This window comes from Raphanus sativus, chromosome 4 (assembly GCF_000801105.2).
Source record: "Raphanus sativus cultivar WK10039 chromosome 4, ASM80110v3, whole genome shotgun sequence".
Classification (NCBI taxonomy): domain Eukaryota; kingdom Viridiplantae; phylum Streptophyta; class Magnoliopsida; order Brassicales; family Brassicaceae; genus Raphanus; species Raphanus sativus.
The window spans coordinates 32,530,614-32,544,783 of NC_079514.1; the positions used below are offsets into that span (position 1 = coordinate 32,530,614).

At 33.9% G+C, this 14,170-nt stretch overlaps 1 protein-coding gene across 3 annotated transcripts; it reads right to left on the bottom strand.

The window, feature by feature from the left end:
* LOC108855364 (kinesin-like protein KIN-7E) lies at positions 1 to 5,271 on the bottom strand. Of its 3 annotated transcripts, XM_018629169.2 has the most exons (15): positions 5,131 to 5,271; positions 4,822 to 4,870; positions 3,626 to 3,902; positions 3,469 to 3,558; positions 3,284 to 3,384; positions 3,093 to 3,206; positions 2,913 to 2,994; positions 2,728 to 2,795; positions 2,580 to 2,645; positions 2,379 to 2,503; positions 1,956 to 2,292; positions 1,770 to 1,868; positions 1,025 to 1,666; positions 645 to 952; positions 1 to 551 (listed from the first exon to the last, which is right to left on the bottom strand). In XM_018629169.2, the coding sequence occupies exons 3-15, from the start codon at positions 3,843 to 3,845 to the stop codon at positions 227 to 229; spliced, it is 2,577 nt and encodes an 858-aa protein (XP_018484671.2). In that variant the 5' UTR covers positions 3,846 to 3,902; positions 4,822 to 4,870; positions 5,131 to 5,271; the 3' UTR covers positions 1 to 226. The 3 variants fall into 3 exon arrangements, with proteins under 3 accessions (XP_018484671.2, XP_018484675.2, XP_018484670.2); XM_018629173.2 differs by lacking the exon at positions 5,131 to 5,271 and having other exon boundaries at positions 1,025 to 1,630; positions 4,822 to 5,085; XM_018629168.2 differs by lacking the exon at positions 5,131 to 5,271 and having other exon boundaries at positions 4,822 to 5,085.
* Positions 5,272 to 14,170: the final 8,899 nt, after the last annotated feature.

The window sequence follows — 14,170 nt, forward strand, 5'->3', positions numbered from 1 at the left end:
TTCCAGGCACATGTGAAGAGGTTTTTCGTTGCAATAAAATAGGACACGAGTCGATATCATAAGGACTGACCAATGAAAACAGAACATCAGAATCAGATAGTCTTTGTCTATTTCCAAATTAAAAGCCCCTGCTAACAGCAAAAGAAACACAGAGCTCCTCTTAACGCCAAGAACACACCTAGAAGATTTACACATACAACCTCAATACTCCAACGTGTAACCAATATCAGAAAAGCGTTGTCATGCTTTTTCTCCAGCTATGAGACCTCCGACTTGTCGGAAGCGGAGGCGTGAAGCTAAGACCAAACATCTCCTTCATAGCTCTTCCTTGCTCCACGAACCTAACTAGCTTCGCTACAACTGCTGCACTATCGACCACATGGACTATGTCCTTGGGTTTACTCCACAGCTGGTTCGCCAGATGCAACCTCCTGCGTTTCGAGTTCACATCGATCCCAAACTTCTCGTAAAGCCTCTTCCTCTCTTCTCCAGAAAACCTCTTCCCGACAAGCTTGCTTAGCATCCGTCTCTCCCTCTGAAGTGCCTTCAGGCTAACACAACGAAACCCAATATGGTCGGTTAATAAAAAAACGTTAGCTGTTGATTGATGATGATGCAAACGCTTTTAAAAAGCACTAACTAACCTTGAAGCTACTGTAAGGGTTTGTCCTCTTTCAAAGGCTTGGTTTCCCTGAGAGAAGCTTCCTTTCATAAATGAGAGTCTTCTTAGCTCTACTCCCATGTAGATCGAATCTGCTTGGTCTCCCTTGAAGAGCAAGAAGAAGTATGTTCTGTGCACCAACGAGACGTTACATGTCTCCCAAAGTTCCAGAATCTGTTCCCTCTTTCTCTCAAATTCCTCCGACCAGTTCGTCATTGTCCCAGACACCTCTTCTCTGTCCACCAGACCAATGCCATTCCCCATTTTCTCTGAATTATCAGGATCCGCAACCTGAAATAACAAATATTAAAGTACAACTATTAAGATCTCACTATATATATTAGTGATTTTGTGGTGTTTTACCATCTCCTTGAGCCCTTGGACAAATGACCTGATGCTGGTAATACCTCCATCGTCTCCCACCATTGGTGTTCCAACGCTGTGAGCCTCAGTGGAATCACTTCCGCAAGAAGACATTGAATCACTCCTCATCAGTTTCTTGCCAGAACCAAACTCTAAACCAGGAAACGCAACAGCATGAGCCTCCGGTCTTCCAGGGTAGTCAGCCTCCAGGGCATCAGGAGGAGTACTTGTCCCCGGCACGGTATCTCCACGGCTCCAACTCCTCACCCTTACGCTTCTAACACTTGACGGATTCCTGTTCTGAGCAAGACCTGTTTCAGGGTTTACCTCTGCACTGTGCCCCAGATGTGCTTCTGCGTCTGTCCTTTCTTCCTCGTGGTTAATAACGTCACTAGTTGATGATTCTTCCATCTCAATGCATTGTACTTCTTTGCAGTATTCATCACCTGAACAACCAGGCGACAATACCTCCTCCAGATCTTCGTCAGAGTGAGACCTAACAGAAGCTCTTGCAGTCGCCTGAGGCGTTGACGTGCCATCGGATATGAAACTAGCCCTGTCTGGATCGACAATGCCTGATGTCTCTGACACTGAACCATCCTCCCACTTGTTTGTACCGTTACAGAAATATGGAGTTTCAGCCTTTGTAAGATGAGAAATGAAAAAAAAAAAGAGTAAAGGATTGAGCTAAAAATGGGATAAAATTTAGAGATTATTTGAGTATATGTCCATTGAACTACGATACCTTCGAAGACTCATCGTGCTCAACCATCTTCATGAAATCATCAAGCCTAGATTGAGCAAGATCCCGCTGTTTGGTCATATCCGCGAGCTGCTTCTCCATCTGCACAACATCAAAGTATCCAAAAAATCAACCAAACTCATGGCAGAGGATATGTGGAAACTACTTTTTTTCATTAAACCACAGAACCTTTTGTATCTGAAGATCTTTCTTTCTTAGCGCAACCCCACAGTCGCAGCTTGATGTGGCTGGGGCTGGGTGTCTCAGCTCGCTCTCGAGCCTAGCTAGCTCACGCTGTAGTTGCTTCACCAAAGCCTTGTCTGACATGACAACATTGATCTGTGCCTTGGTGGTGACTTCCTTGGCACAACAGGCAAACAAAAGCGTGTTTCTAGTCTGCTCAACATGGCTCCTTGCTGGACTCAGCGTGCAGACTATGGCGGTTCTGGCATTTCCCCCTAAACACGGCTGAAGAATGCGTGTGAGCTTGGAGTCTCTAAAGTTGATGTGTCCTTGTCTTCCATTGCTGCATAATGTTGTCAGTCTTTATATTAATGCACATTAAGTTACAAAAGCTAAAAATAGAATCAAACCAAAGTATCACGTCCAGACCTGAGTTTGCGTATCACAGTGCCTAGAGTCAGCAAACTTCGATTGATATGACAACCCTCTTTGAGTCTTGCACCAGCTGATAATGCCTGCGATGCGCGCTCGCTCCCCGCTAAATCAATGAAATTCTGTACACAAGAACAATGAGCACAAGCCAAGATGATTCGTCAAAGCTTAGGATAAAAAGTAGATATGAGTACATACCACACTCGCCATGAGAGTGGTGGAGTTTTCTTTGCCTAGGAACTCACGAGCAGAGCTTTCAACTGTCTACAAGAAATAAATTAACAATTTAGATAAGTTACAAAGCAAAAAAAAAGAGGGGAGTCTTAGTGGTAGATTAGAGCTTTACTAGTTTGATAATTTGATGAGATCTTGAACTTCTCTCATTCAATGAGGTTTCGCCAATCTTCCGCTGGGCTGCAATACGTACAACAAGGAAACGTGACAAGAGATTCTTTTCAGACAGCAATTCATACATAACTATCAAATGGTTCGTGGTAATGGAAAATGGGTGGGACTTTATGAGGTTATTACCTTCACAAACAGAGATAAGATCCTTAAAATGGTTCCAGTCTCTGAGGATTTCCTCTCTGTTTTTTTCAACGACGGCCCCTTTCTGAATGACAGAAAAATAAAGTAAGAAGAGTCACAAAACAAAAGATTATCAACTAAAAGAGTTTCTCGCTCAGTAAGGAGAAACAACAAATCTTCCACCTCAGGGTCATCACGTAGCCTCAGTGGAGTACTATCCGGGCTGAGAAGATCTCGGATGGCCTCATTGTAGATCTCTATAGCCGAAAATTTCACAACAAACGCCCTATCTCCATGCTGCAGCGTCCAGTGCAATTAGTGAATAAATAATCAAACTAGTGTGGGGGGTAAATATGAACACTTTTAAGCGTTACCTTGAATATATAGTCAAATATGTCAGAGACAGCAAACTCAGTTATACCAGTCATGGTGTATGTCTTGCCACTGCTCGTCTGACCATATGCGAAAATACTAGCTGGGAACCAATAATTATTAAAAAACAATTAGCTTTTAGTGCCATCGCCATGTTTATGTCATCACAACAATCAAAGAAGCTTACAGTTGATTCCTTTGACCACCGAGAGAGCAACTTCCTTGGGGCCATCCTCGTAAACTTGTCTGGTTGGACATTCACCTCGGTACACTCTATCTGTCATCAAAAGTTGACGTAAGTACATAGAAGATATTTGGACTAAAAACAACAGTCCAAATCTTACCAAATGAGTATGCAGAAGGAAAAGTGGAGCCTTCACGCAGAGTGTTTCTGTACAATACGGTGGTGTCGTTGATGCATTCCCAATCAGCAGCTTCATTGGCCAAGATCTCTTTGTCGTTGAGAGGTCTGAGTCTCACCAGAACCAATATCTTCTCTTCGCGGGCTACATGCACCTGTGCTTTGTCCATTTTCTTCAACTCCTCTCCGGCAATCGTTCCCATTGGTCACTTTTTAAGATCACAGTGGTCTCTGAGCAGAGGAAACTCGAACTCGCTTTCCTGAAACAGTTCAGACGTCAAGATTGATGTATTTGCACATTTCATTCATGTTTTTAACAAAAAAAAACAAATAGCTCTGGGAAGAGACCAAAAAGAGTCCAACTAACACAACCATAAAGAAATATGATAAAACTCAGGCATGTCATCACTCATCATACCAAACCAAAGACAAGAGGTTAAAACAAGACGCATGCCTAGAAAATCCCACGGCGCTCCACAAAAGAAGAGAAAATATGAAAAGCTAAGTAAAGCAAACTAGTAATGTCAGAGAATGTGGATTGCAATGCAATGAAGCGCCAGAGTTGAAATGTATACAACAAAACTAGTTAAACAGAAAGAGATAGAGAGATGACTTATTAACAGGGATAGGGTTGATATAAGAATATATATGATAACAGTGTTTACTTAGAAGGTTATCATATCAACCTTTTAACTGAAGAAGAAACGAAACCAAACAAAACAAAGAAAAAGAGAGAGAAGTGGTCACCCACTATGCTTGAGAACGAAGTCATGCAGTACCATAAATCAATCCAAAGTTTATTTATTTAATGGGAATATTAAGTAACAAATGACCCCACAGTCCACCCTTCTTTGTTGAATAGAAATGCATATATTTTAATGGAAAAGAAAGGAAAAGCTATATCATAATCTAAGTACTTTGATTGTAATCTTACACACGGAAAAGCAGACAGAACAAAAAAGAAAGAAAGAAAGAATTAATATATTAATTGTTGTATTCACAAGTCTTTCTCCAACAATCCAAAATATCAGTTGGCATTAAACAATGGTGAGAATATTATTATCTATTTTTCAAAAAAAAGATATCACCATCTTAGAACTAAACCCTAAATCACATTATCTTGTTGCAAATGTATGTGTGTATGAATTAACATAGAGAGAGAGAGAGAGGCTTCTCAACCTAGTAGTGCATAGAGTTGTCTTCTTCCCTAAAGTGATGTGGCTCTGATCTGAAACATCCACCACATAAAAATCAGGCCATTAATAATTAAACTCACACACACGAAAAGCAAATCCAGATAAAATGCCAAAAATAGGAACATCCATCTATAAAGAAAAATCAAACGAATTAAAGTATAATGGGAGGATTCCCGATGAAACAGTGGAATCCAAAACTCGATTGATCTCTCTATAACGATAGCGCTAAATAAGCGGAGGAAAAGAGAAGATAAAATATAGGAGAGAGAGAGAGAGAATCAGAGTACAGTACCCTTCTTCTTCTTCTACTCCAGTTCCCTGCTGCTTCCTCTCTCTCTCTAAAAAGAGGGACCAATTGGACGCATTGATTTGGTCCCGCAAATCGCTTCTCTCTCTCTCTCTCTTCTCTTTTCTATTCGCCGAGCCGAGAGAGTGCGGTGGAAGAAAGATACCAATTCAAATTCCTATTTTACCCCTGGTACGTTGTCGGGAATCTGAAAAAACTGCCACGTGCATTAAAAGCAATGGCCGTTCCCTTTTTCCATCTTCTCATTTACTACTACTACTCTATTTTACACCTGGCACGAGGACCACTGCTTTGTAGCCGTTGGAACTGTCCGGAGCCCAAGGGTTGGTTTGTTTTTGATTGAGAGCGAGACTCTCTCCACTAGGGAGAGGGTTTCCCTTCTTGTTTGCAATTGTGATTTTTTTTTGTTTTCGACAATGCTCGTGAAATATATACATATACTCAACCATATTACTGACACCCCATTCTACCAAACAAACGTGAATTAAGTAACATTCCGAAAATCACGCATCGCTTTTATACTTTTGTCGGTCCATCAGCTTCTTTTTATACAGCTGATATAATATTTAAAAAGATAGTCTAAAGCCATAAACCATAAGCTCATAACCTCCTAATTTTGTCTCAGACCATACACCCTAATCAACTGTAACTAATGCCTCAACATGTGCTAGGTTAGTTAACATTTTCAATTTATCCTTGTACCCCAAATTTACAAATTTTATAACACATAAAATTTAACCATAATTCCAGCTGTCTAACTTGATAGAACCATTGTATGGGCTTACACATAAAAGCTCACTATTATTGTTAAGTTTACATATAGAAAAGCCCATTACTAATGTTCAAGACCAGAACTTAGACAAAAGAATTTTGCTTATTTGGACGTTGGTTGAGAGAAGAGTGGGAAAAATGACGATTGTGCAGGACTGGCTCATCCTTGAAGTTTAGATTACTATTATGAGGGATCGATCTATTACTTTTAACTGTGGATAGACTGTTTTTCTTTTGTTCACTGTATTTCTTTGGAAGTATATTTAAAATTTTGTTACTTGATCAAACATGCAATATACCAACAGCAAATAGTTAAAATTCTTTAACCCCCCAAAAAGCCAGATAGTTGACATATTGGCTCTTGGATTACCTATTAAGAGTTTAGAGAATGGTATGTTCGATTTCTGTTGGGAAGATGTTTGTTCTCCAAAAAGAGTCAAATTAACATATGGTTTGGACAGTTGAGTTAACATGGTTTGGACCTTCAAACCAGTAATTTCATAATCATTCGAAAAAATATTGCATGTTTCATAGCACTTTCATTGTCAACGATTAACAATAAATTCAAGTAAACTTCATCTTTTCATTGTTAGTGATTAACAACACTTATTCCAGTAACTTCATCTTCTATTGTATGTCTTCAGATTTTTACATGTAGTACTATCTACGGTGAAACATTATTGCATGCAATTCTAAGAGATTTGAGAATTAAAAAAAAAAAGAGATTTGAGAATTGATTGATTATATGTGGAATTGATCGATTAGTTAACAAAGCTTGGAAGAGATCCATACCTTCTTGGCTTTGACTATTTTTATTCGTTGAGTTGTTTGAGATTTTTGGGAGAGGAAACTTGGACAATCGAATTCGTAAACTCTTTGGGGGAACCAAATTTTCTGAGTTTTATGACACAGAACATATATATATATATATTAATGATTAACTATATTTTGATCCGTCCTTGAAAGGGCGGGTGTATTTTTTTGTTTTACATTTTTTTAGAAATTTAATTTTTATATTTATATTTATATTTTTAATTATAGTGGTATAAAATATTTTCTTAAAGTAATAGTAAGAAGTTTAATGACTGCATTAAAATAGTTGGACTAAACATATATCTATAAGTAGTGCTGAGTTTGTGGATCAACCCGTCCTGATCCGTCCAGCTCCGCTGCGAGTTGAATCATTTTTTGATTCAAAAATTCGACCCACTTGACCCATGAGTAGAAAAAATGATACCCTCACCATCTTGCTTAAATTTAAGGATAACCCGTAGATAATATTAAAAATAATAAAAATAATTATTTTATATATTTTTATTAATATTTTTTAAAATGACATAAATAAAATGTTTTAGTTAATTTTTTATAAATATTAGTAATTTTAATTATTTTTATAAGAAAATTTAATCTATTAAAAGAGAAGTACAAATTTGAAATTATCCTAAATTTTTCACTATATTTACAATTTCATGCCACTGGTATAATAAATAAAGCTATAATTAAGGATGCTTTGTCTTGCCATTTCTACACCCAAAAATTTCTGTCAACTATCCCCTTCGCATCTAATTAAATTCGTTGGTTTTTTGGCTTATTATGATTAGATGTGGCCCAGATAATAAACACTACTAATATTACTCCAAAACCAAACCAAAATAACTTATGACGAGTTCTCTTATTAATTATTATTGAACTCATTACAACTAGAATCTGCGATCATAAGTTTTTAAAAAATGGAATTTGTAATTTAGATGAATCCTATCACAAAAAAAATTAGCTTGATCGTGGATGAATCAACAACCCTGGCATTCAAGATGAACAAAAACCAACAGATTACCAAATTCTATGACTCCAAAAGAAAAAAAAAATACTAGAAATACTTTTTAATTTTACTAATTATTTACATTAAAATACCATTGAGATTTTTATTGCACTGTATTTAAGTATGTTTGTTTTTTTCCTAATCTAAGTAGTAGATTTAAGCATTTAATATCTTTTTCTAATTTAAATAGTAAATTTTCTTGATCAAATCTTAACCAAAACAGATTTCCTAATATATTTTGTATTAACATATTTAAATATATTTTAATATTTATTACTAATAAATAATAAAATAAAAATCACACATCATAATCAATTTATATAACATAAGCAAACATCATAATCCAAAATAACTTATTCATATATTATTAGTATATAATGCTTTCATAATATAAGTCCATTTAGTTATAGTATAAGCAAATATTTATACGGTTACGGATCAAGCTCTAGAAATAAACAAAATCAGCTCAAGATTTTTCATTTAACAAATTTATTTTAATAGAAATTATAGTTTCAATTATATTTATATATTTTATGTATTTATAAATATATTTACTTTGTTTCTAAGAGATGCTAAGATTTTGGAATTAGAAAAAATTATGATCCACCTCTATATTATTTTAATTAGTAAATTTAAAATTTATATCAGAATATTTTATTAAACTTTTAGTTTTAATTTTATTATAACTGAAAATATTAATTTTCAATCTAAATTTATATTTAAATATTACAAATACATCATTTAATATAAACAAAAATTTAATATAAACAAAAGAAAACTAAAAACATAAGATAAATACCCGCCCGGTAGGGCGGGTCAAGATCTAGTCATATTTAAAAAAACATTTTTAAAAATTTACGGGTTAGCGGGTATCCACAGTTTCAGTTCGATAGTACCTGCATCCGCCCGCATATTTTTCAAATCTGTTGATCCGCATCTGCCCTGCAGCGGGTCAAACAGAGGAGAACCCGCAGATAAAGAATCAAGTTTCGAGGACTATCAATAAGTCATTTTCCTAATTTCATAGAATAGACTATTGTTAGACTCGTGTAGAAACTGTCAAAATTAAAATGCATTTTAATATAATTAACTAAAATCTTAATAGAATTAAATGGTTGTTAGATCGAGAAAATAGATTTTATATGGTGCAGAATACTAGGAAACAAATCGTAAAATATTTGTTAGATCCAGAAAATAGATTTTCATAGGTAATTTAAATGGTTGTTAAATCCATGATCATAGATTTTATATGGTACAGATTATTAGAAAACAAACTGTGAAATGTTTGATTAATTTAGAAATAAAATTAGCCAGTTATGTGATTAATGACCATGATTAAGAAATTAAGAAATATAATTATACAGTAATAGGCTGTTACGTGATTAATAGCCAGTTACGTGATTTGGCAGTTATATTTAGTCCTGGGTTGCGGGTCGGATCCGCCCCGCATGATCCGCCCCGTTGCGGGTTGAAGTCAATTTTGAAGTTTAAAATTTAACCCGCGTGACCCGCTTGGACTTGAATCGATTAACCGCACCCGCCCCGCACAAATCAAGCGGGTCTAGCGGGTAAACCGCCAATATAAAAAAAAAAATCCAAATGAAGTTCTCCCACAAATCAAGCGGGTCTCGCGATCACAGTGAAGTTTTCCCACGCAGCCGATGTCTTCTTCTTCCTCTTTCCCATACTTGAATCCTCTGTAGCTTCTTGTGGCAAACTCGAACCAACATTGGGATATGTTGTTGTTTTCCCATTATCAGTAGCATCAGCACCATTTAGATTTTCGGAATCCATGTTAGCACCTGTGAAAAAAAAAACAACAGTGAGACTATGAATTAAGAAAAACATAAATCAACAGAGAGAGACAGAATCATAATGAAACAAATAGATAGACAGAGAGTTAAGAGAGACAGAGATCGAGACAGACATAGACAGAGAGTTGAGAGAGAAAAAACATATACAGAGAGTTGAGAGAGACAGAGATCGACAAAGATAATGACAGAGAGAGGCAGAGATCGACAAAGACAATGACATAGAGAGACAGAGACATAGCGATACAGAGATCAACATATACCTTGTTTGAGCGAGAGAGATACATGCGGTCGGGAAGATAACCAAGAGAAGAGACTGAGAGTCTGAGAACTGAGAAAAAGATTCTCAGAGAGAATCAACGAGTTGGAGAGACTGAGAGAGAGCAAAGGCGATTTAGGGTTCAAGCCGTTCGGCGTAGTGAAGTGAGATGATGATTGATGAAGCAACTAGGGCTTTCCAATTTACTTTTACACTCATGAAAATAAAAACAACGCACAGTTATAACATAAAACAAAAAAACGACACACACTAACTACACCAAAACATGAAAACCACATGACATTCTCAATATAAGCGGGTACCCGCTAACCCGCGACCCAAATTCTGAAAACCCGCGCCCGCCCCGCTATCTCTCGGCCCAATCCGCACGGCCCGCAACTATAAAACTCAAATTTTTTTTGGATCCGCACCCGCCCCGCAGCGGGCCTAACGGGCCGGGCCCCGCGAGCAATGAACCACATTTCCAGCGCTAGTTATATTAACACAAAAAGATATATTAAAGGTGTATTTAGTGGCAGTTATAAAATTTATAAATGGACACAACCTCATATCAATAGGGCATACTTGTGTTTTAATAGACGCGCGGGTTTTCATTTTCGGTTTAGAATTATATGTTTTTTATAGGTTATATAATTGGGATATTATATATCTTATATTATATGTTTATCTAAATACCCTAAAAAGTGAATTACATTTCTTGTTTATATCTAAATTGTTTAAAAGATGTTTGTTAATCATATAGTTTATATAGTTTGTCAGTGTTATTTAGTTAATTTATAATTAATAATTAATAAAACAAATATTTGATATGTCTTTATACTCATTCACTTGCATGGATTATTTTGCATAAATATTTATATATAGAAATGCATACGTTCATATAAATTATTAACCATATTTAGTTCTTGATCAAATATAGTTGGACAGATTATATGTAGCTCAAGAAAATTTGAATTATAATTTTTTTAATATATGATCATGTTTTAATAATATAGATTAGAATCATGGGGAAATTGAGCTTCGCTTATTCTTCTTTTATGTTTACATAAGGTATGTCTTTTTGTTATACTATATATATATATAGTTAGACACAGCTAGGACTGAACGGGAAACTGGTTTGTTTTATTGAGAGTGAAATGGATTAGATAGCTGTGATTTTGTGAATTTAAAATCAATATTAGATTCTAGTTAATATTTAGGTTAGATGGATGTTGTTTGGATGATTGTTTTATGAACAACTAAAAAAAAATAACAACATTTGAAATAATTAAACAAATGAAACTGTTTCTTTTTCTAAAAAGAAAACAGATAATAAGAATAAAATGTTCTTAGTTTTGACAATGAATAGAAAATACAAAAACAATGCACGTCGTGTTTGAATCACATCTGAAACCTGCATTGGCAAAAATAAGAAAAAATATTAGTGATCTTATGTCTGTTTACCTCACAAAATAGAAAGATTAAAAGTAAATAAAATATTTACCTTGTGATATTTTGAATAAAAGTAAATAAAAATTACTGATCTTGTGATAACACGCCATTTTTTCCAGTGGCAGTTTTCGTTTAACACTTTGAATGTGATTTCTTTTGCATGTAGCATAAATCTTTTCATGCTACAAAATAAGCACAAAATAATATAAGATAGTGCTAGCAAAGAACACAAAAGAGATGATTGATTATGTTTTGAAACAATTACATCTTCATCGGTTAGAACCATTTGAAGAGTCTCTCCATTTAGTTTTATATGGCTTCAAAGTTTTGACCGGGTTGAAAATTGCATTGGCATCATTTTCTTGTATTGTTTTTGATCGCAATGTGAATGTGATTCTTTAACTTGTAGCTCGTGGTATATATAGATACATAGGTGAGAAATCGTTGAGAATCAAATGGCCTAATATTAATTAGAAATCTTGTTGATCGAGTTGTGTAGATAAGGAATATACTTAATGATTAGATTATTTTGAAAGATTTTTGTGCACATTTTTGGATTGAGTAGTTAAGTAGATTTTAACTTGTCGATATACACTATTAATTGTAATTAAATAGTACTTATAATTCCGTGATTGTCAAGTGGTTTGTAATTTATTGTAAATGTGAAATATTAAATGTAGGGGATTATTATGTTAAGTTAATAATTTTCGGAAAGATTTAAGGAATATAGATTTGAGAGAAAAATTATTTTTAACCATTCTTAATATTTAATAACTTAACATTTTAGTATAATATATATAGTTATAATATACATGTTATAAAATTGCATATATAGTTATTAATTATTACAAATAATTTATTTTTAACCATTCTTAATATTTTGTGTAGTAAAAAAAATTAATCACTTAATTATTATGTTTTTTCTTTTTTCTAATATAATTTAAGCATTCATAAAAAATTTGAATTTTTTTATTGAAAAGTATAAATATTTATTAAAAATATATTTTGTTTTATTAAAAAAATTAACCACATAATAAAATTAATTTATCAGAGTTATACCAACTTAATTTATTAAAAATAAAGTTTAATTTTCTAAACATAATACTCATTAGACCTGGACGTTCGTGTACCCACTCGGGTACGGATCGGTTCTTTCGGGTATCAGGTTTTTTGGGTTTTGAAATTAAACCCCATTCGGGTATTATAAAAATTTGGGTCGGGTTCGAGTCGGGTTTTTCCGGGTCCGGGTGGGTTCGGTTCTCATGCATAAGAACCTGAAAAATAACCAAATAACCAAAATATCTAAAACGGGTTTGGTTATTTATACTCCAAGTAACTAAAGTATCTGATTCGGTTAAAATTTTTGTATCCAAATTACTCAAAAGTAACCAAAAATATCCATTCTATACAGTTTTTTTGGTAAACTTTTATCCAAACTATCATATTTTATCCAAAAATACTCAAAAGTACCGAAAATAACTATTATAGTTAACTTATAATATAAAATTAAAATATTAAAATAATTGTAAATATAATTATAACATATATTTTTCTATATATATTCACATTTCGGATATCTTCAAGTACTCATTCAGTTCTCGGGTCGGGTCGGATTCGGGACCCGTTCTCCGGATATAGCAATTTAGAACTCATTCGGATATTTACCCCGGGTCTGATCGGGTTCGGGACCTTGATTTTCGGATCGCTTTCGGGTTGGTTCTTCGGGTCCGGATATTGTGCTCAGACCTAAAATGAAATACGATAAAGAAAGATAAAAAGCTTAAGTCTTTTATAAAAAACAAATATATGAAAAAATGACATTTACTAAATATTTGTCAATTTAAAAAAATGAAGGAAAATAAATCCGCGCTTTGAAAGCACGGGTCAAAATCTAGTTTTCATAATATGTGCAAATCTTTATAAATCACGAGTTTTCCTAAACAGAAACATCTAATCCGCTGGTTGAACTTCAATTTTTTTTTAGTAAGGCAAATAGAATAATCTTAAGGTTATTGAAAACAAAAAGAAGCCCATAAAATTGTAGTACAAAAAATGTAATGGGCTTGTACTGAGCTTGAGGTGAAATCTATCATAGTTAATTAGGGAAAAAATTTAAAATGAAACCAGTGACACACTGTTGTAAATATTGAGAAGAAGTAGGGGTTATTCCCCATTTCTACTTCACTTTTAACAGGATATATATGATCGAGATACATTATATATTAAGTTATTAAGTAACGTATTATATTGTTTACAAAAGAAATCTTAAATTACATTGTCGATGGATCTGTACCTTATGAAAACAATTTATATTAATGTTCTGGTTGTCACATAGAATTTTAATGGGTGTTATGCGATTATTATTGCAACTGATTTGTTGTGCTTTAATTTAGGAAATGATTTATTAAATTAGGAAAATACAAAGGATGTTTAAAATTAAACTCATTAATTATATCAGTGGCATTCTATTGTAAATATTATGCAAGTTTTAGGGTTATTCTAAATTTGTACTTCACTTTTAATAGATTAAGACTAGATTTTGACACGCGCTTTCAAAGCGCGGGATCGTTTTCCTTTTAAATTGTTATGTAGAAAAGAAAAATATTTGTAAAATGTAAATTTTCATAGATTTATATTTGTTTATAATATATTTAGAATTGTGATAATATAGTTGTGTTGATTGTTTTTGTTTTTGTTTTTAAAAATGTTTTTTGTTTAAAATTGTTATAGATTGCCAATATGTCTAAGTAGCTCGAGTTGTATTTCTTCCATGTATGTAAGACTAACCTTTCATCCTATTTTGAAATGTTTTACAACTTTCAAAGAGATGATTTGTATAATAGAAGATATTTTCGGTTTTTTGTTTGGAGTAGAGGTGAAAAAATATGGTAGTTATGATTGTATTTATAGGAT